This window comes from Portunus trituberculatus, chromosome 16 (assembly GCF_017591435.1).
Source record: "Portunus trituberculatus isolate SZX2019 chromosome 16, ASM1759143v1, whole genome shotgun sequence".
NCBI classification, from domain to species: Eukaryota; Metazoa; Arthropoda; class Malacostraca; order Decapoda; family Portunidae; genus Portunus; species Portunus trituberculatus.
In genome coordinates this window covers 15199881-15224880 of record NC_059270.1, presented here as the reverse complement: position 1 = coordinate 15224880, position 25000 = coordinate 15199881, and the positions used below count along the sequence as shown (strand labels likewise).

General features: G+C 42.6%; 1 protein-coding gene and 1 non-coding gene across 2 annotated transcripts in view; one reads left to right on the top strand and one right to left on the bottom strand.

The window, feature by feature from the left end:
• The window catches only part of LOC123504508 (Na(+)/H(+) exchange regulatory cofactor NHE-RF1-like), a 70816-nt gene that overhangs the window by 15144 nt on the left and 30672 nt on the right, over positions 1-25000 (top strand). Inside the window, 1 exon segment of the mRNA XM_045255080.1 lies at positions 12329-12613. Coding sequence (XP_045111015.1) covers positions 12329-12613 — 285 coding nt within the window.
• Positions 19835-19908, bottom strand: Trnav-cac. Its single transcript has one exon. It is a non-coding gene; the product is annotated as a tRNA-Val (tRNA).

The following is a 25000-nucleotide window of genomic DNA, read 5'->3' as shown; positions in this document are numbered from 1 at the left end:
AACAGGCTGAATGTAGGCGAACTTCCAGCAGGAAGGAAAGGTAGAAGTCGATAGACAAAGTTGAAAGAGTTTGGCCAGGCAAGGTGCAAGCACAGAAGCACAGTTTTTGAGAACGATAGGAGGGACCACATCAGGTCCATAAGCCTTCCGAGGGTTTAGGCCAGCAAGGGCATGGAAAACATCATTACGAAGAATTTTGATTGTAGACATGAAATAGTCAGAGGGAGGAGGAGAGGAGGACAAGCCCAGAATCATCCAAGGTGGAGTTGTGAGCAAAGGTTTGAGAAAAGAGTTCAGCTTTAGAGACAGAAGAGATGGCAGTGGTGCCATCAGGATGAAATAAAGGAGGAAAGATGAAGAAGTGAAGTTATTTGAGATGTTTTTGGCTAGATGCCAGAAGTCACGAGGAGAGTTTGAGTTTGAAAGATTTTGACATTTCCTATTTATGAAAGAGTGTTTGGCAAGTTGAAGAACAGACTTGGCATGATTCCGGGCAGAGATATAAAGTGCATGAGATTCAGGAGATGGAAGGCTCAAGTACCTTTTGTGGGCAACCTCTCTATCATGTATAGCACGAGAACAGGCTGAGTTAAACCAAGGTTTAGAAGGTTTAGGTTGAGAAAAAAGAATGAGGAATGTACGCTTCCGTACCAGACGCTATTACCTCTGTTAGGCGTTCAGCACACAGAGATGGATCTCTGACACGGAAGCAATAATCATTCCAGGGAAAATTAGCACAACACCTCCTCAGGTCCCCCCAACTGGCAGAGGCAAAACGCCAGATACACCTTTGCTTTCGAGGATCCTAAGGAGTTATTGGAGAAATAGGACTAGATACAGGTATGAGCTTGTCATCAGAGGAGCCCAACGGAGAAGATAAGGTAACAGCATAAACAGAAGGATTAGAGGTAAGGAAAAGATCAAGAATGTTGGACGTATCTCCAAGGCGGTCAGGAATATAAGTAGGGCGTTACACCAGTTGCTGTAGGGCATGGAGGATAGCAAAGTTGAAGGCTAGTTCACCAGGATAGTCAGTGAAGATAGAGGAAAGCTAAAGCTGGTGGTGAACATTGAAATCTCTAAGGATAGAGATGTCCGCAAAAGGGTAGAGGGACAAATTATGCTCCGCTTTGGAAGTTATAAAGTCAAAGAATTTACTATAACCAGAGGCCGATGTCTGGGATATATATATATATATATATATATATATATATATATATATATATATATATATATATATATATATATATATATATATATATATATATATATATATATATATATATATATATATATATATATATATATATATATATATATATATATATATATATATATATATATATATCCCAGACATCGCGTGTGTGATGCCTGGGATTCATGCTGATGGAAATATGGCATCCGGCATGGAGTCAAGGCTGTAATGTAACGAAGGCGCTGATCGACAGAAGTATTCATACATGAATACTTTTCATGTTTTGATATCCAAGGGCATTTGATGACGCAGTTTTTATCGCTCAGTGTTTAATCATATTCTTGTTCTCTTCATAGAATTGTACAAAATCTACTGTATAGTTGCTAGCTAGTATCGAACAGCGTAGTGACGGAAATGAAGAGATTAGGAAATACAGCTTGACTTTGGGCGCCTGTAGAATTTCAACTCAGAGAGAGAGAGAGAGAGAGAGAGAGAGAGAGAGAGAGAGAGAGAGAGAGAGAGAGTTATTGCGGATGTATTATAATCAAAAGATTAAGATATCAAAGGATGTTTTGTTGTAGTTTGCTTGTATCATATCAGCAAACAATTTTTAAATGACCACATCCTCTCAGTATATACGAAAGCAAGATCGAATTATGTGTAAGTTCGTGTGTGTTTGTTCATTGCTTGTCAGTGGGTATGCGGTGAAGAATAGCGGAAGACCTATTGTAATAGTAGGTCAGGGGCAGGGGAGGATTACGGGGTAGTGTGGCGACGAGTAAGGAAGGAAGAGAGAGAGAGAGAGAGAGAGAGGGGATGGGGAGATGGGAAGAGAATAGCGCTCAAATGGCAGTGGTGGTGATGGTAGTGGCGGTGGTGGGTCAAGGTTACAGTAGATGCACCCGGGAGTCATAACAAGTCGGAACTTCTTACCTGTTTACTCATCCTGGTCACCTGTTAATGTTTTCCTTCCTCTTGTTAAGATCACCTGTTTTCCTTGTGCATCTCTGTCATGGTCAAACACTTGCCCGTGCTTCTTAAATAAAGACATAGGAAGCTGAAAAGACGCGCGCGCGCGCACACACACACACACACACACACACACACACACACACACACACACACACACACACACACACACACACACACACACACACACAGAGTTGGTATAAGGAGAATTGGAGGAAAAGGATAGAAGTAGAAGTCGAAGTGGTGATGGTAAAAAAGTATACTTACATGTGCAAGTGATATCGTAAGTGGAAGTGATAGTGGTGGTGGTGATACTAATGTGGCTGGTGATGGTCGCGATATCAGTGGTGGTGGTGGTGGGAGCGGTGGTGGTGGTGGTGGTGGTGGTGATGGTGGTGATAGCAGAGGCAGTGTCTGATTCTGTGCTTATAAACTCCCACGCAGCTGTTCACTCGCACGTCCATTGATGTTCCTCTTTAGTGAATTCTACATAGTAAGAGGAATTAGAACACCAAAGTCTGAACACACACACACACACACACACACACACACACACACACACACACACACACACACACACACCCGGTAGCTCAGTGGTTAGAGCGCTGGCTTCACAAGCCAGATGACCGGGGTTCGATTCCCCGGCCGGGTGGAGATATTTGGGTGTGTCTCCTTTCACGTGTAGCCCCTGTTCACCTAGCAGTGAGTAGGTACGGGATGTAAATCGAGGAGTTGTGACCTTGTTGTCCCGGTGTGTGGTGTGTGTCTGGTCTCAGGCCTATCCCAAGATCGGAAATAATGAGCTCTGAGCTCGTTCCGTAGGGTAACGTCTGGCTGTCTCGTCAGAGAGAGCAGCAGATCAAACAAACAGTGAACACACACACACACACACACACACACACACACACACACACACACGGCGCGGCGAGGCAAATGGGCAAGCCTCTTAATGTGTGGCCCCTGTTCACCTAGCAGTAAATAGGTACGGGATGTAACTCGAGGGGTTGTGGCCTCGCTTTCCCGGTGTGTGGAGTGTGTTGTGGTCTCAGTCCTTCCCGAAGATCGGTCTATGAGCTCTGAGCTCGCTCCGTAATGAGGAAGACTGACTGGATGACCAGCAGACGACCAAAGTGAAGTGAATTACACACACACACACACACACACACACACACACACACACACACACACACACACACACACCTCAGATTTCATAAACGGAATCCTTATTAGTGGAAGAATAGTTTGTTGAAGCAAATGGTAATGGTAATTTGATAGTAGTAGTAGTTGTAGTTGTTGTTGTTGTTGTTGTAGTAGTAGTAGTAGTAGTAGTGATAAAGATACCGCGCCTCTCTCTCTCTCTCTCTCTCTCTCTCTCTCTCTCTCTCTCTCTCTCTCTCTCTCTCTCTCTCTCTCTATCTATCTATCTATCTCTGATTTGCATTGCAAATTATGGAGAATTTATTATTCGTGTCCATTTTCCCTTATTCCCTTTTTGCCAAAATAATATTGAAGGAAAAAGAAGTAAAATAAACCAAAACAAGGCCAGAGACCAATCCGCTAAACCGAAGACACGAAAACTCACACAGAAAAAAAAGCTCAGGAATTTTGATGATACACGACCTCTCTCTCTCTCTCTCTCTCTCTCTCTCTCTCTCTCTCTCTCTCTCTCTCTCTCTCTCTCTCTCTCTCTCTCTCTCTCTCTCTCTCTCTCTCTCTCGACAAGGACGCCTTTCCAGTGAGAGTTGCGAAGGAAGGAGTCATGGTCGCTGGTCTCGTGCCAGACTTGACTAACCAACCACCCAATCGACCAGCCAACCAACCAGCCTTTCTTTACTGTCACTTTCACAGCCAGTCTCAACGGAACTCATCATAATGGTATTTCTGCTCATCCTTCTGCTGCCGCTGCTCCTATTATTATTATTATTATTATTATTATTATTATTATTATTATTATTATTATTATTACTACTACTACTACTACTACTACTACTACTACTACTACTACTACTACTACTACTACTACTACTACTACTACTACTACTACTACTACGACAAACAAATGTATATTGGCAGACGTAAAATACATAACTATAGTGACTATTGTTACAACAGCAACAGAAACTCCCTCCTTCTGCTCCTGCTCCTGCTCCTCCTCCTCCTCCTCCTCCTCCTCCTCCTCCTCCTCCTCCTCCTCCTCCTCCTCCTCCTCCTCCTCCTACTACTACTACTACTACTACTACTACTACTACTACTACTACTGGTGGTGGTGGGGGTGGTGCTGTTCCTATTTTCGCTATTAACACTGCTACATTTTTTATTAATGCATTTTGTACTTCTGTACTTCCTCTTCCTCCTATACTAGTTTTGTTCCTGACCAAAAAATGCGGTCAGTCAGTCAGACACTCTCTCTCTCTCTCTCTCTCTCTCTCTCTCTCTCTCTCTCTCTCTCTCTCTCTCTCTCTCTCTCTCTCTCTCTGCGTCACTTTCACTCCATCATTTCATTAGCAGCCACTGAGCTTAGCGCCGTCTGTGTTATACTTTATTCTCCTCATAATTGTACACCACATTAGACCTGCCATTACACACACACACACACACACACACACACACACACACACACACACACACACACACACACACACACACACACACACACACACACACACACACACACATTAATTTAGGAGGTTCAGGCGCACGTCCTCAGATTTTCAGTGATGAGCAAGCGGTTGTTGTTCTTGGTCTGGGTGAAGCGTCTCTCTACCGTAACTCGCACTGTATGAACGCAACATTATTCAGAAACACTTGTGCCTCACCTGCATTATATTCCAAAGGCTCTTGTTGAAATCAAACGGATTTTTCAAAGGGTGTTTTTATGGTTCTAATAACAAATTAAGTAGTTGTTTTGCATTGTTAGCAATAGAAACTTACTTAAGAGTCTGGTCAATCATCTTTGTGGCCTTTTGAAAATATGTGTTGAGAGCAAAGAGTTTCGAAACACTGACCTATAGGATTGCTTCTCTGGAAGGATACTGGTGGTGATCATGCGTTCATAATATATTCTTAAGACCTTGGCGAAAATTATAGTCTGTCATTAACGCTGCATACAGTTACTTTAATTAAGAGCATTTAGATGTTAATGGCACTCTCACCCTCATCTCATGATCCCTTGATACTGTAGTGGATTTCAAAATGTTAATCAGATTTTATGTTAAGCACACACCTCTGTAGTAAGGATAATATTTACTGTAAAAGATTTTATTACTGTATTAATGGCAGATTTTTACTGTGCTACATAGATTCTCTCTCTCTCTCTCTCTCTCTCTCTCTCTCTCTCTCTCTCTCTCTCTCTCTCTCTCTCTCTCTCTCTCTCTCTCTCTCTCTCTCTCTCATCATCATCTTGCCAAAGCACTAATGACAAATAATAACTGTTCTTTACCCTTCCAACACTGCCAGAGATTGAGGTATGAGAAAAGCAGTGGTGGGAGATCATTGTAAGAAAACTGTATATACACATATGCGTGAAAGGGGCAAGACGATATTATCTTCACTGTATATCATTACAGAGACTTGTCTGTCAACTAGGATGTCCGTCCCATGTTGACAAGTGGTAGTGATATGGTAGCGATGGATGTGGTGGTGGCGGTGGCGGAGGTGGAGGTGGCGGGTGCTAGTGAGAATGGATTGATGGATGGCTGGAGATACGCCGAGTGTGTGTTGTTTGTTGTAGGAGGTGCGCGGTAGTGGGTGCTGGGTGTGGGTTGATGGATGGTGTTAAACAAGAGTATCACTAGTTAGGGATGAACTTTGATAGTAGTAGACAGTAGTGGTGATATGGGTAGTGTTCCCTGAGATGTACACTTTTTTTTTTTTTTTCGTATTTTCAGACCCACTACCGTTCATTTTTCCCTTTCACTCATCTCTTGCTTTCGTTCTCCTTGTCCGTTACTCTTTTCCGCCCCAATGATTTTTTTATATATCTTCCTTTCATTTTTCTTCCTTTCTTCCTTCCTCTGTCACATCTTTTACAAAATCCATACTTATTCGCTTTCCCTTCCATTTATTTCGTGTTTTTAACCTTCTCTCATGCTTCAGTTTTTTTCCACCATTACATTCTCTCCTCTCACATTCCATTTTTCACCACGCCGTTCCTCTTTTGTCTTCTTTCAATAACGCTTTATTATATATGCATCTCCTCTTACCTCTCCATTTTTCCGTGTCGCTCCATATCTTCTTCCTTCACCATATTTGTTTCTTCTTTCCTTTTCCTCCCTTTTCATTCTTCCTTCCTTGCTCTGTCTCCCTTTCTTTTTCTCATTCCAAGACGATATGTTTTAACTACCAGACTTATTTAATAGCCATTTGTTCTGTCTTTCGTACTTTGGGGTTACAACACACACACACACACACACACACACACACACACACACACACACACACACACACACACACACACACACACACACACACACACACACACACACACACACACACACACACACACACACACACTTACTTCTTCACACTCAGCACACTCAGTCCACGTCTGTAGAGAGCAGTGTGTATATTTAAAAAAAAGTTTTAGATTTCGTTGCTTTTTTCAGAGCATTTAATTATTAAAGGAAAGGAGAAGCTGGAGTTGGACTTCGTTAAGTCTAACAGTCTGACCTTTGTTGCGCCAGCAGCGCAATGTCTGTAGGAAGCAGTATGTATTTCTTAAAAAATCTGAAAAGAGTGTCTGAGATCACGTTGCTCTACTAGGGATTTTTTAATATTTAACAAAAAAGAAGATACTTGATCCATTAAATGAGGCGGTGGTGTAGTGGGTAAGGTTGTGAGCGTGGGACTAGGCAGACGTCCACGCGTAGGTTCGAATCCCATCACATACCGCATTGAAGCTATTCCATTTGTCTAGTGGTTTAGAGTTATTTACATGTCACCATAATACCCAGGTTCTTGTTGGTTACACCAAAGATGCTTTGGGGTGGTGATATAGGCCCTTATATGGGTACCATTATAAATAAGATTGCCTGCGCCACTAATGGGCGGAAGCTGATCAGCGCTTCTCACATTTACTCTTCAAGTATGCCTACAGGCGCTATAAGTCATAACATAAAAAAAAAATATTGTTATCGTCGTCTCTCGTTCACATATAGATCAGGTTATTTAATTCAATGCTAAGTTGCAAAAGTTCGTATTCAGTTGATTGTACAGTATTATGAAAAATGTCATAAGAGTTGTAGATTATTATTGGAAACATTGATTAACAGTTCATATTTCTATACATTCCCAACAGAAAGCACTCGCCGGAATGTTTGTTCACGATTGTTAGTCTTAATGTTACCATAGTACACACTAGGAGCTCGCTTTCTGTTCTCTCTTTCTTTTATACTTATCAACACTAGAGTACACATTCCATCTCCCTTCTAAACGTATCAACACAACCCTCTCCATCCTGCCTGTGCGTGCCTCCTTCCTACTCGTCTCCCCACACCGTACACAAAGGACTTCTTCTGCTGGGAACACAAGCGGACTCTTTGTATTACGGACCACAACGGCGGACAAGCTCCTCGCATGCATTTGCTATACCTGCCACAGATACACAGACGCAGACACACAGACACACAGACAAACACACACACACACAGACAAACACACACACACACACACACACACACACACACACACACACACACACACACACACACACACACACACACACACACACACACACACACACGAGAGTCACGATCTTAGCCATGTCTTCACCACTTAACTCCATTCTATACTCAACTTTCCTTCGACTCTTACGTCACTCACTGAAGCTAGAGTCATTAAACGGCTCATTGCGTGAAGAACCTCCGTCTGTAGAAAACCTAAACATTAACATTTAAAACAACAACTTCGACTTTAGCGTGGCTGAATCTTGTGTACAGAAAACCTGAACATTAACACTTGAAAGCAACAATAACATCAATTTATATGGTTTTCTCTTCCTTATATGTTTTGATTCGAAGTATAAGAGGCTCGTGTAATTATTTGGGTGTGCATGACTTTCGTGTTTACTCACTTGTGCTGTACAGTTGCTCCCGCTTAGTAATATTATTGAGTCTGATGTATTCTGCGAGCGTTGATCAAGTACAAGTGAACGCAAGGACTTATTAACTATAAAACAACCTAAGCAATATTTGTTTCCCTCCTCCCTAGCACCACAAACCATTAAAACACCCTAAGTAATATTTGTTTCCCTCCTCCATAACACCACAAACCATTAAAACACCCTAAGTAATCCGTAATGACCAAAAATAATTCAGAATGTGATAATTGTCAATTAATTATTTTTGTTGAGAAACGTGAATAAGCATGCCTGGGAACAAAATGATAAATTGATGAATGACTTAAGTATAACAAATAAAATAGATCAGTAAATATGACACATTCTCCAAATTTGCACAATCCTTTTGACATTTCTTCTGATTCTGGAACCTTATTGGGCATTTATTTATTTGTTTATTTATTTTTAGCTCTTGGTTAGTGCCCCTTTTACATAAAAAAGAAAGATTCAAACTTCATCTAAATTCTTATCAACAAATTTATGTTCTTAAGGAAGGGCGGTGACTTGCTCCATCGTAGGTATTCGTATTTTACCATGTGGTATGTTACACAAATATTCTTGTTTGTAGTGGATTCATATCTTCAGGTAAGCGCGTAAACAAACACTTCATATTTATCGTCAGTGACTGGATAGTATTTTTCATTCTGTCGCCTTGCCATGTGATGAATTGCGGTGAAATCAGTGTGAAGTGATGATTGGTGGTGATGGAGCTGATAAGCCCGGTGACATGAGGAGTGGTGAGCTGTGCCAGAGTTGTAACAGGGAGTGGAAGGTGGGAGTGAATGTGTGTGTGTGTGTGTGTGTGTATGATTAGTGAGGGAGATTACACACGCTCACGCACGCACGCACGCACGCACCCAGGCACGCGCGCGTGCGCCCACACACACACACACACACACACACACACACACACACACACACACGTGAGGATATGTTTTTTCTTTTATTCATTTTATTGTATTTGTTTATATATTTGTGTGTCACCGTTGTTGTTCATGGTGCAGCGTGGTCCTTGAAGATTAGTCATTTCCAGTTCAAATCAATTAATATGAATTCATCTCCACGGTCGCCTGCTGGTCACCCATTACGGAGCGAGCTCAGAGATCATAGACCGATCTTCGGGTAGAACTGAGATCACAGCACACTCCACACACCGGGAAAGCGAGGCCACAACCCCTCGAGTTACATCCCGTACCTATTTACTGCTAGGTGAACACACCCCACACATTAAGAGACTTGCCCATTTGCCTCGCCGCTTACCGGGATTCGAACCCGGCCCTCTCGACTGTGAGTCGAGCGTGCTAACCACTACTAAATGTAAATACATCTGTAGCTGTAATCTATAGTATAAACATGGCTGCGACCATTAAAGAAAGCATTTCTGACAGGCTCCTATCATATGTAAAGATAATGTCATGTTAAAGACAGTTACACTTTTTTTTTTTAACGCCAAGGCCTATAGCGCCTGTAAGTATACTTGAAGAGTATGTATAGGAAGCGCTTTTCAGCTTCACCCATTAGTGGCGCAGACAATTTTATTTATTGGTACCCATATTTGTGCCCATATCACCACCCAAGCGTACCTTTGGTAACCACTTAGAACCTGGGTATCAGGGTGACATGTAGGTAACTTTAAACCACTCGACAAATGGCGCATAGTTTTAAGGCGATACGTGGTGGGATTCGAACCTTCGCGTGGACGTCTGCCCGATCCCACACTCACCACCACCTTATCCACTACGCCACCGCCTCTCCTGAGTGTACCAAGGCATTACCTTTATTTGATACATGCTAGGAACTTGTCTGAAGTTATTAATTTAACGGAAGATTCACACCATATTTGCATAAGTGTTCGTGTTTGAAAGTATTCTTAATTGAATGCCAGTTGACGGTCCACAAAACTGGTAAAGCAAGCCACAACGGTAGGCGCACAAGTGGTTTATGTTATAGATCTCGACCCACCTTATGCGCACATTCAAGGTGAACTGTATTAAGGTTCAGCTCGTCTCGGAGCACTCGATGAACCATTACAATCCCCAATACTTCCCTCCCTCTGCCTCTTTTCTTCCCAAGAAATTTAGGCTGAAAGGTGAGGAATTGGTTTTCGTTGTGCTTATTTGCAGGGGAATATGTATGTAATTCACCTCGGTGTTCTGCTGGTCACCCAGCCAGTCTTCTCCATTACGGAGCGAGCTCAGAGCTCATAGGCCGATCTTCGGGTAGGACTGAGACCACATCAACACACTCCACACACCGGGAAAGCGAGGCCACAACCCCTCGAGTTACATCCCGTATCTACTTACTGCTAGGTGAACAGGGGCTACACATTAAGAAGCTTGCCCATTTGCCTCGCCGCTAACCGGGACTCGAACCCGGCCCTCTCGATTGTGAGTCGAGCGTGCTAACCACTACACTACGCGGTGTGTGTGTGTGTGTGTGTGTGTGTGTGTGTGTGTGTGTGTGTGTTCACTGTTTGATCTGCTGCAGTCTCTGACGAGACAGCCAGACGTTACCCTACGGAACGAGCTCAGAGCTCATTATTTCCGATCTTCGGATAGGCCTGAGACCAGGCACACACCACACACCGGGACAACAAGGTCACAACTCCTCGATTTACATCCCGTACCTACTCACTGCTAGGTGAACAGGGCTACACGTGAAAGGAGACACACCCAAATATCTCCACCCGGCCGGGAATCGAACCCCGGTCATCTGGCTTGTGAAGCCAGCCAGCTGTGTGTGTGTGTGTGTGTGTGTGTGTGTGTGTGTGTGTGTGTGTGTGTGTGTGTGTGTAATTCACCACCACGGTCGCCTGCTGGTCACCCAGCCAGTCTTTCCCATTACGGAGCGAGCTCAGAGCTCATAGACCGATCTTCGGGTAGGACTGAGACCACAACACACTCCACACACCGGGAAAGCGAGACCACAACCCCTCGAGTTACATCCCGTACCTACTTGCTGCTAGGTGAACAGAGGCTACACATTAAGAGGCTTGTCCATTTGCCTGGCCGCGCCCGGGACTCGAACCCTGGCCTTTTCGGTTATGAGCCGAGTGTGCTAATCACTACACTACGCGGTGTGTGTATGTGGGGAGGGCTAATCACTACACTACGCGGTGTGTGTATGTGGGGAGGGAGGCACTGAATAGAAATGGCTTATGCCAGATGTTAAGTAGGCGAAAATGAGTAGGAATTCGTAAATAATGTTAAGATTGCAACTACTGTTCTCTTTCTACTCCCAGTGCTACTACTACTACCACTACCACCATCATCATCTGTATTTCCCCCCTAATTCACTCCATTACTTGCAATGAAGATATCAGCTGTTTCGCTTTGCGTCTTTCACTTCTCAGTCATCGCCACACGTCCGTGCTGCGTCACTCTTTCTCCTGGTGGACACGTGTATTATCTCCGCTTCCTGCTTGCATTTTATTGTTCGTAGGAATGCACGAAGCTTATTGTTTCTTGAGATTTTGCTAGTAGCTTTGTCTCAGATTGCCTGTTTTTCTATTATTATCTTTTTTTTAATTTATTTTCCGATACTGACATTTATTTTACATGTAGAAGAAATAAATGTCGATTAATTTATCTCGTATTTTCACATGTATTTTATAATTTCATTGAGATAGATAGATAATAAGCATGGTATAGATGTATATTAATATCAGTAGCACAATATTTTTTTATGAATTAGTTTATTAATTTTTTTTTTTACACATGGATGAATCAACACAAAAAATATACACTTCCTACACCACGTAAAATTTTGTACATATATGGTGCAGGTATAGAATTATCAAGTGATTTCTATAACTCGGAAGCCTTTTCACACTCTGGATAATAATTAGCAATCTTTTTAGCATATTAAGATGGCGTAAATGTTACATGTATGCAAGCTTTTGTGCCCCTCCTAAATCTTATTATCAGGTGTGTGTGTGTGTGTGTGTGTGTGTGTGTGTGTGTGTGTATGTGTGTCAGGGGGGGATGAAGTTAGTGTGAGGTGAGTGTCGTGTTTAGTGTATGTGTCTTTAATTCCCTGTTGTGTTGCAGGTTGTGAAGAGGATCAAGGCAGTACCCAACGAAACTCGCCTGCTGGTGGTGGATCCTGCTGCCGACAAGTACTACAAGGACAGGAACATTGTAGTCCGTGGATCACAGGCCAATGTGATTACATACAGTTCTGTCCGGGAGGAAAAGGCGCCGCCCACCCCAGAACCCCAGACCCAAGCCCAGCCGACTAGTGTTTCCAACGGCCACCACGAGGAGATCGACAACCGTTCCGTCAGTTCTGCAGCGTCGTCATCAGCTGCCAGTGAGACTTCCACCCAGCCGCAGGTAGGTCCCTCATCAGGCTTAGTGGCTGATATGCACAAGGAGGGCGTCCCTTCATAACTGTTTGATGACATTTCAAAGTTGTTTGCTTGTTGAGTGTATTGTAGAGTACTTGAGAATGTGTTGCCGCTGATCTAGGTGATAGAGCGCTCTCTGTTCAGTGAGAAGTGAACTATCATGAGTGTAGACGACCCAAGGGTGACGAATTTTTGGGTGACTCAACAGACATGTCTTTCCTGCTTGACATCACATCAACCGACTAAGCTGGATGTTGCTTGATTTATATTTCCTGAGTGTGGAATGGTATCGTATGAGGAATATAACGAAAACTTCCTATCACAGTTCAAGACGAAAATTTAGTCATTGATCACAGACATGCTGACAAAGGAAGTACCGATGGCACATTTTTCAAGTGGCATGTCACCACAGGCACCAACCCCGCTTCGCAGAATGTGCATGAACACTGCACGCTGCTCACTGAGTAATGCAGGCACATTTTTTTTCTTTCACTAGTATCTTGCTGATGTGCACCGTTTGTTAGGTATTGTTATTATTTTTTCGGGGGCGTTTACATGTGCGAGCGCGCGCGCACACACACACACACACACACACACACACACACACACACACACACACACACACACACACACACACACACCAGCATGTGTCGAGGAACCTTGTAATATTCTTGATGCAGAACTTCGCTTTTTCCTTATGCTTCCAAGTTCGCTCGAAGAACTTGCCGCGTCAGATCCCGTAAGGTCGAGGCTCGTTACCAGGAGAGGTGGTTCGAAAGTTTCACTTAATGTCTCTCACTTGACTGAGTACAAATTTTCCAGAAGGACTTCGTAGGAATCCTCGAGAATATAATTTGTCATACAGCACCAGGACAATGTGATGAGTATTTGTTGTTACTTGCATCAAAGTTTAGCCATAGTTGTCATAGATGGACGTGGCTTTCCTTGTCATCAAGACGACGAAAATAAACATGGGAGGAAAACATTATCAGTCGAACTTTCTCAGAATCACGGTACTTTGGTTCTGCTCTCAAAACAAGAAAGAAAAGCGGATCCCAAATAAACCCCAAACAGATATTAATAAAACCACACCTTAATTTCAGCTCCACCACTATCATTATACTACCACCACTGCACAGCAAGCAAGTGAACGTGTCGGGATAGTATAATGTAAAGAAAAAGAATTACACACACACACACACACACACACACACACACACACACACACACACACACACACACACACACAGAGAGAGAGAGAGAGAGAGAGAGAGAGAGAGAGAGAGATTCATTAATGTTTCGTAAGAGAATTCATGTAGACAAGTACTGATTGGATGATGAGGACTTTGTGTATGTGAATGTGTGTGTGTGTGTGTGTGTGTGTGTGTGTGTGTGTGTGTGTGTGTGTGTGTGTGTGTGTGTGTGTGTGTAATTCACCACGGTCGTCTACTGGTCTCCCAGCCAGCCTTCCCATTATGGAGCGAGCTCAGAGCCTGTAGACCGATCTTCGGGTAGGACTGAGACCACAATACACTCCACACACCGGGAAAGCGAGTTGTATCTCGTACCTATTTACAGCGAGGTGAACAAGGGTTACACATTAAGAGGCTTGCCCATTTGCCTTGCCGCCTCCGGGACTCGAACCCAGGCCTTCTCGGTTGAGTATGCTAACCACTACACTACGGTGTGTGTGTGTGTGTGTGTGTGTGTGTATAAAACATAATTTTACACGGTAGATGAATTTGGGTTGAGAATAAATACGCACGTACATACATTTGCACACCTGTGACCCACACCTGCTGAGCCAAGGTTACTTGCGCTGGGGTGAGTCACGCCGTGTGTGTGTGTGTGTGTGTGTGTGTGTGTGTGTGTGTGTGTGTGTGTGTGTACGTACGTGCGTGCGTGCGTGCGTGTGTGTGTATATATTTGTGGGGCTGTTTGTTTGGCTGTCTGTCTGTGTTTGAAGAAGGAAATTAGGAGCGTGTATTACTTTTAACACACACACACACACGTGTTTATATATATATATATATATATATATATATATATATATATATATATATATATATATATATATATATATATTACGAACTCCTTAAGCATTACCGATGAAAGAAAAGGTGGTGAGGGTCTCGGAACCCTGGTGTGCGGTGATGCTGGTGATGAACGGTTGCGATTAAAAATGGAGGTTAGGAATTTCAGTAATTGTGATAATGACGGCAGCGTTGGTAATGGTGGTAGTGATAGTAATAGTGGTGATGGTGGTGGTGGTGGTGGTGTTAGTGGCTATTGTGTTGTTGTCTTGCTAGCGTGGCCTAAACACCAACAGTTGCCAGTGTAACACATCAAACCAAAGAAACTATGATATTGATTGAATAATGAACGAAAATAACTTGTAATGTACTATCAAATATTAGAGGAGGAGGAGAAAAAGAATACAAGATAGAAAGACGCATTTCACGGAGGAAAAGAAAAAAACATGTAGAAATGAGGAAAAGAGCGAGTAAGGAATGAATAAAGTTGAGAGAGAGAGAGAGAGAGAGAGAGTAGGTATGGGAGAAAAATGTGATGTGTAGAGGAATGATAAAAGGTCGGACAAGAGAATAGAACCAATGAATGAGTAGTAGTGACTGAGTTTCAGGAATTCACTGTCTTACCTAACTGATAACGAACTCTTCCTGCGTGACTTCAGAGAGAGAGAGAGAGAGAGAGAGAGAGAGAGAGAAACTATGTTACTATCTCGTGTTTCCGGTACACCAGACGAACTGGGGATTTGGGAACAGTGGCCTCACTCACCCTGATTCTTCCTCACATCAAGAGGAAAGATGATAGCATGAATTTAAACACACACACACGCTCTCTCTCTCTCTCTCTCTCTCTCTCTCTCTCTCTCTCTCTCTCTCTCTCTCTCTCTCCATTGATTACACATAAACAGTAGGCAAATTTCAATGACAAATGGTAGTATTGGAATGCTATGTGAAATTAAAGAAATTTAATAATAACTTAGTAGTTTGTGCTGTTGTTGCTGCTTTCATTTCGTTTTTTTTTTTCGTATTTATAACTTAATGTGAGATTAAATTAATAAGTAAATATATCCTCAGTTTTAGTTTTAATTTATGTATGAATATGTCCTCAGTTTTATTACAATTGTTTTTATTATTATCAGTAGTAGTAGTAGTAGTAGTAGTAGTAGTGGTGGTGGTAGTTGTTTTTGTTAGTATAGTGGTGGTGATGGCAAACAGGCATTTACTGCACCTGTAACCGAGCTCTGACTAAGTTTATTTCTCCTTACACCCACACGTCTACTAGATTTCACAAACGACCTGATTCACTCCCTTGTTGTGCCCCTTATCCTCTCTTCTTTTCCTGCTCTCATCCACATTTCCTGGCACCTTTTCTATTCTTTGACTGTTTTTTTTTTTCTTTTCAAATTTTCCTCATTCATTACTAATATGACAAAATATACTGAAATGCTTCAATGGTAAAGACAGCATGAGACTTGTTACTTCACTTCAGTAACTTGGAGGATTAGATTCTGCAAGACTCAAACCATAGGGACTATAAGAGAGAGAGAGAGAGAGAGAGAGAGAGAGAGAGAGAGAGAGAGAGATTGAAGCTCCCTTTCTCTAGCAATGATATTTTAAGTATACGGTATAAGTGGACCAGATAACTTGACTGCTTAAAACAGTATTTTCATTTGCGAGGAGACAAAGGGGTAAAAAATTTCTGAATATATCACTCCATAAAATAATCAGGAGGAGAGAATTAACTATTTTTCATGTACTCCACCCTAGAAAGAGATCAGTTGTTAGGCGGGAGAAAATATAAATACTGGAAGTGAGTTAACGAGTTTAACAAAGAATGAGGTAACATTTCCTACTTCACTAAATAACCAAAGACGTCTTGTACTAAACAAAAGTTACACATAACCTTGAGGATAACATATTAATTAAAAGGATGGCGTTATTCTTACCACTAAGAGGAAAGACGTTCTTCTTTCCCTCACTCCCCTCCCTTTAATCCTTCCATCCGAACACACACTTCCAAGAGTCACAAGGAGCATATCACAACTTTCATTCTATTACAGCTTCAGGTGTCATGACATTGTTATGATGTTCAGTTGTGGTATATTTATTTTATTTCATTTTCTCTCCTGCCTGTGCCCTCTCAGGAATTTGGCAACCCTCGTGTCGCGATAAGATAGGTTTATCAGGAGAGATAAGCTCCGGGTGGTGGTGGGAGGCGGCACTGAAGTGATGAATGTCGGTAGGATTCAGGAACTTTGTTGTCGAAGCGCGCTCTCTCTCTCTCTCTCTCTCTCTCTCTCTCTCTCTCTCTCTCTCTCTCTCTCTCTCTCTCTCTCTCTCTCTCTCTCTCTCTCTCTCTCTCTCTCTCTCTCTCTCTCTCTCTCTCTCTCTCTCTCTCTCTCTCTCTCTCTCTCTCTCTCTCTCTCTCTCTCTCTCTCTCTCTCTCTCTCTCTCTCTCTCTCTCTCTCTCTCTCTCTCTCTCTCTCTCAAATAAGGGAACTGTAAGCTAGGGTAGAATTTTAAAAGGAAACTCTTCGCCGCCTCCTCCGTGTTGTTATGGCACTTGGGCGCAATTAATCAGTCAGTCTGTCAGATAGTCTAGGAGTCAGTCATTCAGTCAGTCACTTAGGTAATCAACCAGTTAGTCAATACTCTTTTCCCCTACTTACAACAATAACAACTACTACTACTACTACTACTACTACTACTACTACTACTACTACTACTACTACTACTACTACACAACAGCTACTTCATTCACAGCTGGTATCATGTAGATCAGCACCATAAACTCAACTAAGAGAGAGAGAGAGAGAGAGAGAGAGAGAGAGAGAGAGAGAGAGAGAGAGAGAAATACGTGCGCTCGTAATATTGAGAGTTAGAATTTTATAAAGATACGAGCTAAAGTAAAAAAAAAATAAATAAATAAACGAAATGGGAGAGGGAAGAAGCGAACGAGGACTAGGACGTAAAAGGGTAAGAGGAGAGAGCGGGAGTGAAGATGGAGGAAGAGAGGGGCAGAAAATTTCTCTTTCGACTCTTGTATTCATCTGTTGGTAGTTTATGATGCTATATTATAAAACGAGGTAAATGAAGAACCCCAGCTTCCCTCGTTATAGTCGTCTGAATGCGAGTGTGGTGCGTTTGCCGAGAACCAGATGAGTCTTGTTACGGTTTTGTAAAGTCACGTCATTGTTTCGTAATTGTGTAGATTTCGTTAATGAACAGTGTCGAAAGACTTTAAGTAGGAATAGTTGTTACAGAGAGAGAGAGAGAGAGAGAGAGAGAGAGAGAGAGAGAGAGAGAGAGAGAGAGAGATACGATCTTGTAACTGGTGGAAGGAGCCAGGGGTCATTTACTAGTAGATAACCAAATGGGCAAATTGCCAGATAGGAGGATGGAGGCTTGGACAGGAGTGGCATGAGGGTTCACTGGTAAAGAATGAAAAAGGATTTAACAAGTGAGGCGTAGCTGTCATTCACCAAATCATCTTCCTCTTATCCCCCACCACATCCACCTCCACTTCCACTACATCTACTTCCATCTGCACCACCTTTTCTTCCATTACCCTTTTGTTGTTGTTGTTTTATTTTATGTTGAGAGACTTTGACTAAGGACTACAAACCGGCAGAAAGAAAAGACGTACTGAAGGTACATTAAATTAAGTTGGGTTAGTATAGGATAGGTACCAGTCTCCCAAAAAAATGAAAAAAATAGAAACGATCCAATTTTGTTTGTTTTATATTTTCTACTGCACGCTCGTGTTATCTGCTACTGCTCGTTCTTCCTTTGTGCTTCTTTGTTCCCTTGTGTTCTTATTTATAGTTCTCCATATCTTCGTTCTCCTGTAACTCTCTATTCCTGGTATCCAATAGTAAACGGGAATGGATCCCTTCTTCCAGTCATGGTTACCGAATTTTGTTCAAGGAATGTACGTTTTTTCTTCACTAAACAGTTCAGCATGGAGCGAAAAAAGTTTGTCGTTATGTGTTTTCATTTTTTGTATTCCTTTTTATTTTACATCTTCATTGTTCTGCTCCTCATTTAGATTTTTTTTTCTTCGTGCGTTTTATTTAGAGGGGAAAGAGAAATAACTTAAAGAATATCATGAATATTGATTAGATTATTAGATTTACCCATGCATCTCCGAACTTCCAACCTAAAAGGAAAAAAAAAAAAATGCGATTGCTCTATTTTCTCCTTACTAATCATCTTTTTCTTTTTCTTGATCTTCATCTTCCTTCTCTTCTTCCTTGTTTATCTTCTGTTTCTTTTTTCCTCTTCCTCATTCTTCCTCTACCGGTTTTCTTCCTGTTCTTTTACTTCCTCTTCTAGTTCTGCGTTTCCTGTTCTTGTTTGTCTCTTCCTCTCCCTCCACTGCGTTCTTCTTTCTCTCTCTCCTCCTCCTCCTCCTCCTCCTCCTCCTCCTCCTCCTCCTCGTGATCGTCTTCAACTATTCTCGTCCTCGTCCTCGTTCTGTTCTACTACTTTCACCTTTCTCCTCCTTCGTTTGTAGAATTGCCGTCTTTCGTGGTATGTTGTGTTCTTTGCGCGTCGGAAGTATCCCACATTTTTCCTTTCACTGACCTCTCTGCTGCCTGACCTCTGCCACAGCACCTTCTCTACCCTATGTCGCTTTTCACACTCCTCGACATTCCTGTGCGTGTAGAATGTCCTTCCGTTTTCTTTAAATATTTACCAAGGATTACTGTTCTATATCTCGATTTCATTATTGTATTTACCCCTATCTCTCTCTCTCTCTCTCTCTCTCTCTCTCTCTCTCTCTCTCTCTCTCTCTCTCTCTCTCTCTCTCTCTCTCTCTCTCTCTCTCTCTCTCTCTCTCTCTCTTTAATGTGAAGGTAAATCCATATTTTTTAACGTAAGGAATTTCAAGTGTGTTTGTGTGTGTGGGGGGATGGAGAAAAAGAGAGAGAGAGAGAGAGAGAGTGTGTGTGTGTGTGTTTCACTGTTTGATCTGCTGCAGTCTCTGACGAGACAGCCAGACGTTACCCTACGGAAAGAGGTCAGAGCTCATTATTTCCGATCTTCGGATAGGCCTGAGACCAGGCACACACCACACACCGGGACAACAAGGTCACAACTCCTCGATTTACATCCCGTACCTACTCACTGCTAGGTGAACAGGGGCTACACGTGAAAGGAGACACACCCAAATATCTTCACCCGGCCGGGGAATCGAACCCCGGTCCTCTGGCTTGTGAAGCCAGCGCTCTAACCACTGAGCTACCGGGTGTGTGTGTGTGGAGAGAGAGAGAGAGAGAGAGAGAGAGTGTGTGCGTGCGTTGTATGTAGAAAAAGTGTGTGTGTGTGTGTGTGTGTGTGTGTGTGTGTGTGTGTGTGTGTGTGTGTGTGTGTGTGTGTGTGTGTGTACTTGTGTGCGTGCGTGCGTGTGTGTGCGTGTTTAATAGACCTTAATAATTAACCTGTTTTTTGTCCCTGAAGGTCGCGCCGCAGAAATGTAGCGGGTGACAAACAGGCAAAATTCATAATAGTGATGACGATGACGATAATGGCGATAATGTTAATAACAACAACAATAATAATAGTAAGGACAAATAGCATCTTATTTTTTATCCTAAATGTCATAGGGGCTGAGAGAGAGAGAGAGAGAGAGAGAGAGAGAGAGAGAGAGAGAGAGAATGTGTAGGTGAGGTGGAGAGTGAGGGAAGGAGAAAGGAGTAGAAGTAGGAGGAAGAGAAGGTGTTCGTCCTCACTCACGGTCTCAGCCTCAGCCTCACCTTACAAGACCCACCTAGAACACCCTCCCAGCAGCGGTCGTGCAGTGTGTCGCGGTGTGTCTGTGGTCTGAGCGGTATGCAACAACCCATCTTTGAATCTCCCGGCTGTTTCTTTTGAGATAGATATCAGCCAGCGTCCGAGAGAGAGAGAGAGAGAGAGAGAGAGAGAGAGAGAGAGAGAGAGAGACTATAAATTAAAAACTCCTGCAGTTATTGGTTTCTGATACTGAAACGTCGAAACAACAAAAATAGGAATTAATCGAGAGAGATAGAGGGAAGACGAAGACACGAAGCTAAACATGACGAGAATAGTACAATAAATTGAAAATATTTAAACAAATAAGTGAAACATTAGAATCCAGTTTTGAGACATAGAAAATAAAAAGAAATAATTCGCCAAGTGACATTTACCAATACTAGAAGAGTAAGTGCCAGTGTTTGAGACATGTAGGAAGGTGCGCGGCGGGCGGAGCGGGCAGGTTGGGGTCGGGTGGGTGATGCGTGGTTGTGGTGTGGGCAGCTTGACCTTGGCTGTGGCTGTAGGGCAGGTGTGGCAGGGTAGTCCGGGAAGGGAAGCGAATGGTGAGGGTGGGAGGCCGAGAGGAGGTGGGATGAGGGGCAGAGGAGAGAGGAAGGGATAGGGGAGTGAATGATGGTGGGAAGGATGAGAGACAGGATGAGGATGAGAGGGAGAGGGAGGAGAAAAATTGGTTAGGATGGTGACGCGTCTGGAGAATGGGAGGAGAGGAGAAGAGAAGGCAGGGTTTATATATATATATATATATATATATATATATATATATATATATATATATATATATATATATATATATATATATATATATATATATATATATATATATATATATATATATATATATATATATATATATATATATATATATATATATATATATATATATATATATATATATATATATATATATATATATATATATATATATATATATATATATATATATATATATATATATATATATATATATTCTGAAGTGCGCTTCTACCTTCTGCAGCAGTTGGAGAAGTGTATGTACGAGGATGATAGAATAGGATTGAATGGGGCTGAAGATTGGGATGCTGCAATTACGGTTAAGTGTTAATATGGTATACATGTTACGTACTAGGGTAGTGCTGATTGCTGGAGTGGGCCAATGGGTTTACTGGTATGTTAAAGAAATCTCATGTTATGACTCGGGTGGTGGAATGGCGAAGTAACAAAGGTGCGATAGTGGAAGACAGTACTGGAGTGTCCCTGAGAATGTTACTGGGGTTTTCGAATACGCTGGTGAATAAGGTAATGTCTCAGGGTCGGACTGGGGTAGTGGAACAGTGTAGTAACAAAATTAGAATGGCGAAAGATAATATTGGGGATGTTGCATTGGAGCGGTAATGAAGGAAAGAAGGACTGGGATATTGTTATAAACTTGAGTTGTAGTGGTGTGGTGGTGAGGAAAGCAGGGACAAGGATGCATCTTCTCCTTTTCATGGAGTAGGCAGTAGTCACCTGCCGCCCGGTGGAATACTCCAGGAGAGGTATTTACGGGGATGTAGGCAGTGCTGCAGATTGAGTGATTCCCCGTGTCCTCTCTTCCCGGTTCCCTTTGTGGTCTCATTTATACAATTGAGCAGCTGCAGCCTGCCCTCTAAAGACAACTTCTACTACTTCCTACACTACACTACAACACCTTACACTTTTACACTCTCTTCAAATCAAAATTTAATAATGGCTTCACCACGCCCTGCCTCGGAGTCCCCTCTGGGAGGGACCATAAATGTCCCCAGGTCGGACTGCCCTCTGCTGTCGACCTTGGGTGTCTTGACACTTCATCTAATACTTTCACTATCAATTTCTGCAACATTCGTGGCCTTCGTTCTAATTTTCAATCTGTGGAACACCACCTCTCCTCTACTAAACCTCATCTTCTCTTCCTAACCGAAACACAGTTGTCTGTGACTACTGACAGCAGCCCCTTTTCTGTTCCCTCCTACTTGCTCTATCCTCATTTTCAATCCAAAGCTGGATGTTGCGCATACGTGCGTAACGACACCACTTGCTCTCGTGCCCACAATCTTGAATCTTCAGAATTTTCTACCATCTGGCTAAGACTTCAATGTCACTCTCTAACTAAATTCATCTGTGCTGTATACCTCTCACCTAATTCCTCTGACTATGTAAAATTCTTTGACTATTTGACTTCCAAGGTGGAGCACATCTTATCTCACTTTCCTTTTGCTGAGATCTCCATTTTAGGGATTTCAATGTTCACCACCAGCTTTGGCTTTCATCTTCTTTCACTGACCAACCTGGTGAACAAACCTTCAACTTTGCTATCCTTCATGACCTAGAGCAGCTAGTGAAGTTCCCTACCCGTATTCCTGACCGCCTTGGAGACACGCCCAACATTCTTGATCTTTTCCTAACCTCCAACCCTTCTGCTTACTCTGTTAAACTTTCCTCTCCGTTGGGCTCCTCCGACCACAATCTAATTTCCGTTACCAGTTCTATCACTCCAGTGCAGCCTCAGGACCCGCCTAAGCGGAGGTGCTTCTGGCATTTTAACTCTGCTAAGTGGGAGGAACTAAGGCAGTACTATTCTGATTTCCTTGGGATGATTATTGTTTTCATGTCAGAGATCCTTCTCTTTGTGCCGAGCGCATAACAGAGGTGATTATCTCTGGCATGGAGCTATACATTCCTCATACTTTCTCTAACCCTAAAGCTAAAAAGCCTTGGTTTAACTCTGCTTGTTCTCGTGCTGTCAATGATAGAGAGGCGGCTCACAAACGGTTCCGTAGCCATCCAACTGCTGAAACTCATGCCCTATATATTTCTGCCCGTAATCATGCCAAATCTATTCTCCAACTTACTAAAAACTCTTTCATCAATAGAAAATGTCAAAGTCTTTCCAATTCTAACTCCTCTCGAGATTTCTGGCATCTAGCCAATAATATCTCTAACAACTTTACTTCTTCGTCTTTCCCTCCTTTACTTCATCCAGATGGCTCTACAGCTGTCTCTTCTTTTCTAAAGCTGAACTCTTCGCTCAAACCTTTGCTACCAACTCAACTTTGGATGATTCTGGGCATATTCCTCCTACTCCTCCACCCTCTGACTACTTCATCCCTAAAATTAAAATTCTTTATAAAGACGTTTTCCTGGCCCTCTCTGGCCTTGATTCTCGGAAGGCTTACGGTCCGGATGGAGTCCCTCCTGTTGTTCTCAAAACTGTGCTTCCGAACTCGCTCACTGCCTGGTCAAACTCTTTCATCTGTGTCTCTCTACTTCTATTTATCCTTCTTGCTGGAAGTTTGCTCACATTCAACCTGTCCCTAAAAAGGTGACCACTCCAATCCTTCTAACTACCGCCCTATAGCTTTGATTTCCTGCCTTTCTAAAGCCTTTGAGTCTATCCTTAATAGGAAGATAATGAGGCATCTATCAGCTCACAACCTTCTCTCTGATTGCCAGTATGGTTTCCGTAAAGGCAGATCTACTGGTGATCTTCTTACTTTCCTAACTGAATCTTGGTCATCCTCTTTTAGGGACTTCGGTGAAACCTTTGCTGTCGGCCTTGACATATCGAAAGCCTTCGATAGAGTCTGGCACAAATCTTTAATTTCTAAACTACCCTCCTACGGATTCTATCCTTCTCTCTGTACCTTCATCTCCAGTTTCCTTTCCGATCGTTCTATTGCTGCTGTAGTAGACGGTCACTGTTCTTCCTCTAAAACTATCAACAGTGGTGTTCCACAGGGTTCTGTCCTATCACCCACTCTCTTTCTATTATTCATCAATGATCTCCTAAATCTGACTCAATGCCCTATCCACTCCTATGCTGATGATACCACCCTGCATTATTCAACAGCGTTCAACAGACGCCCAACCCAACAACAATTAAATGACTCAAGGCGAGATGCTATAGGACGCCTAACTTCTGATCTTTCACTTGTTTCTGATTGGGGCAGAGAAAACCTGGTTTTGTTCAATGCCTCAAAAACTCAATTTCTACAACTATCTACTCGACATAACCTTCCAGACAACTATCCTCTCTTCTTCAATAACACTCAACTTCCCTCTCCTCTACATTAAACACACTCGGTCTATCCTTCACTAAAAATCTAAACTGGAAATTTCACATCTCTACTCTTGCTAAATCAGCTTCCAAGAAGTTAGGTGTCCTATGGCGTCTTCGTCCATTTTCTCTCTCCCAGCTGCTTGCTCTGTACAAGGGCCTTATCCGCCCGTGTATGGAGTATGGCTCTCATGTCTGGGGATCCACACACAGCTTTACTAAACAAGGTGGAATCTAAAGCTTTTCGTCTTATCAACTCTTCTCCTCTAACTGACTGTCTTGATTCTTTAAGTCACCGCCGCAATGTTGCATCTTTATCTGTCTTCTACCGCTGTTTTCATGCTGTCTGCTCTTCTGAACTTGCTAACTGCATGCCTTCCCCCTCCTGCGGCCTCGCTGCACAAGACTCTCTACTTCTTCTCATCCCTATTCTGTCCATCTTCCTAATGCAAGAGTTAACCAGTATCTTCACTCCTTCATTCCCTACACTGGT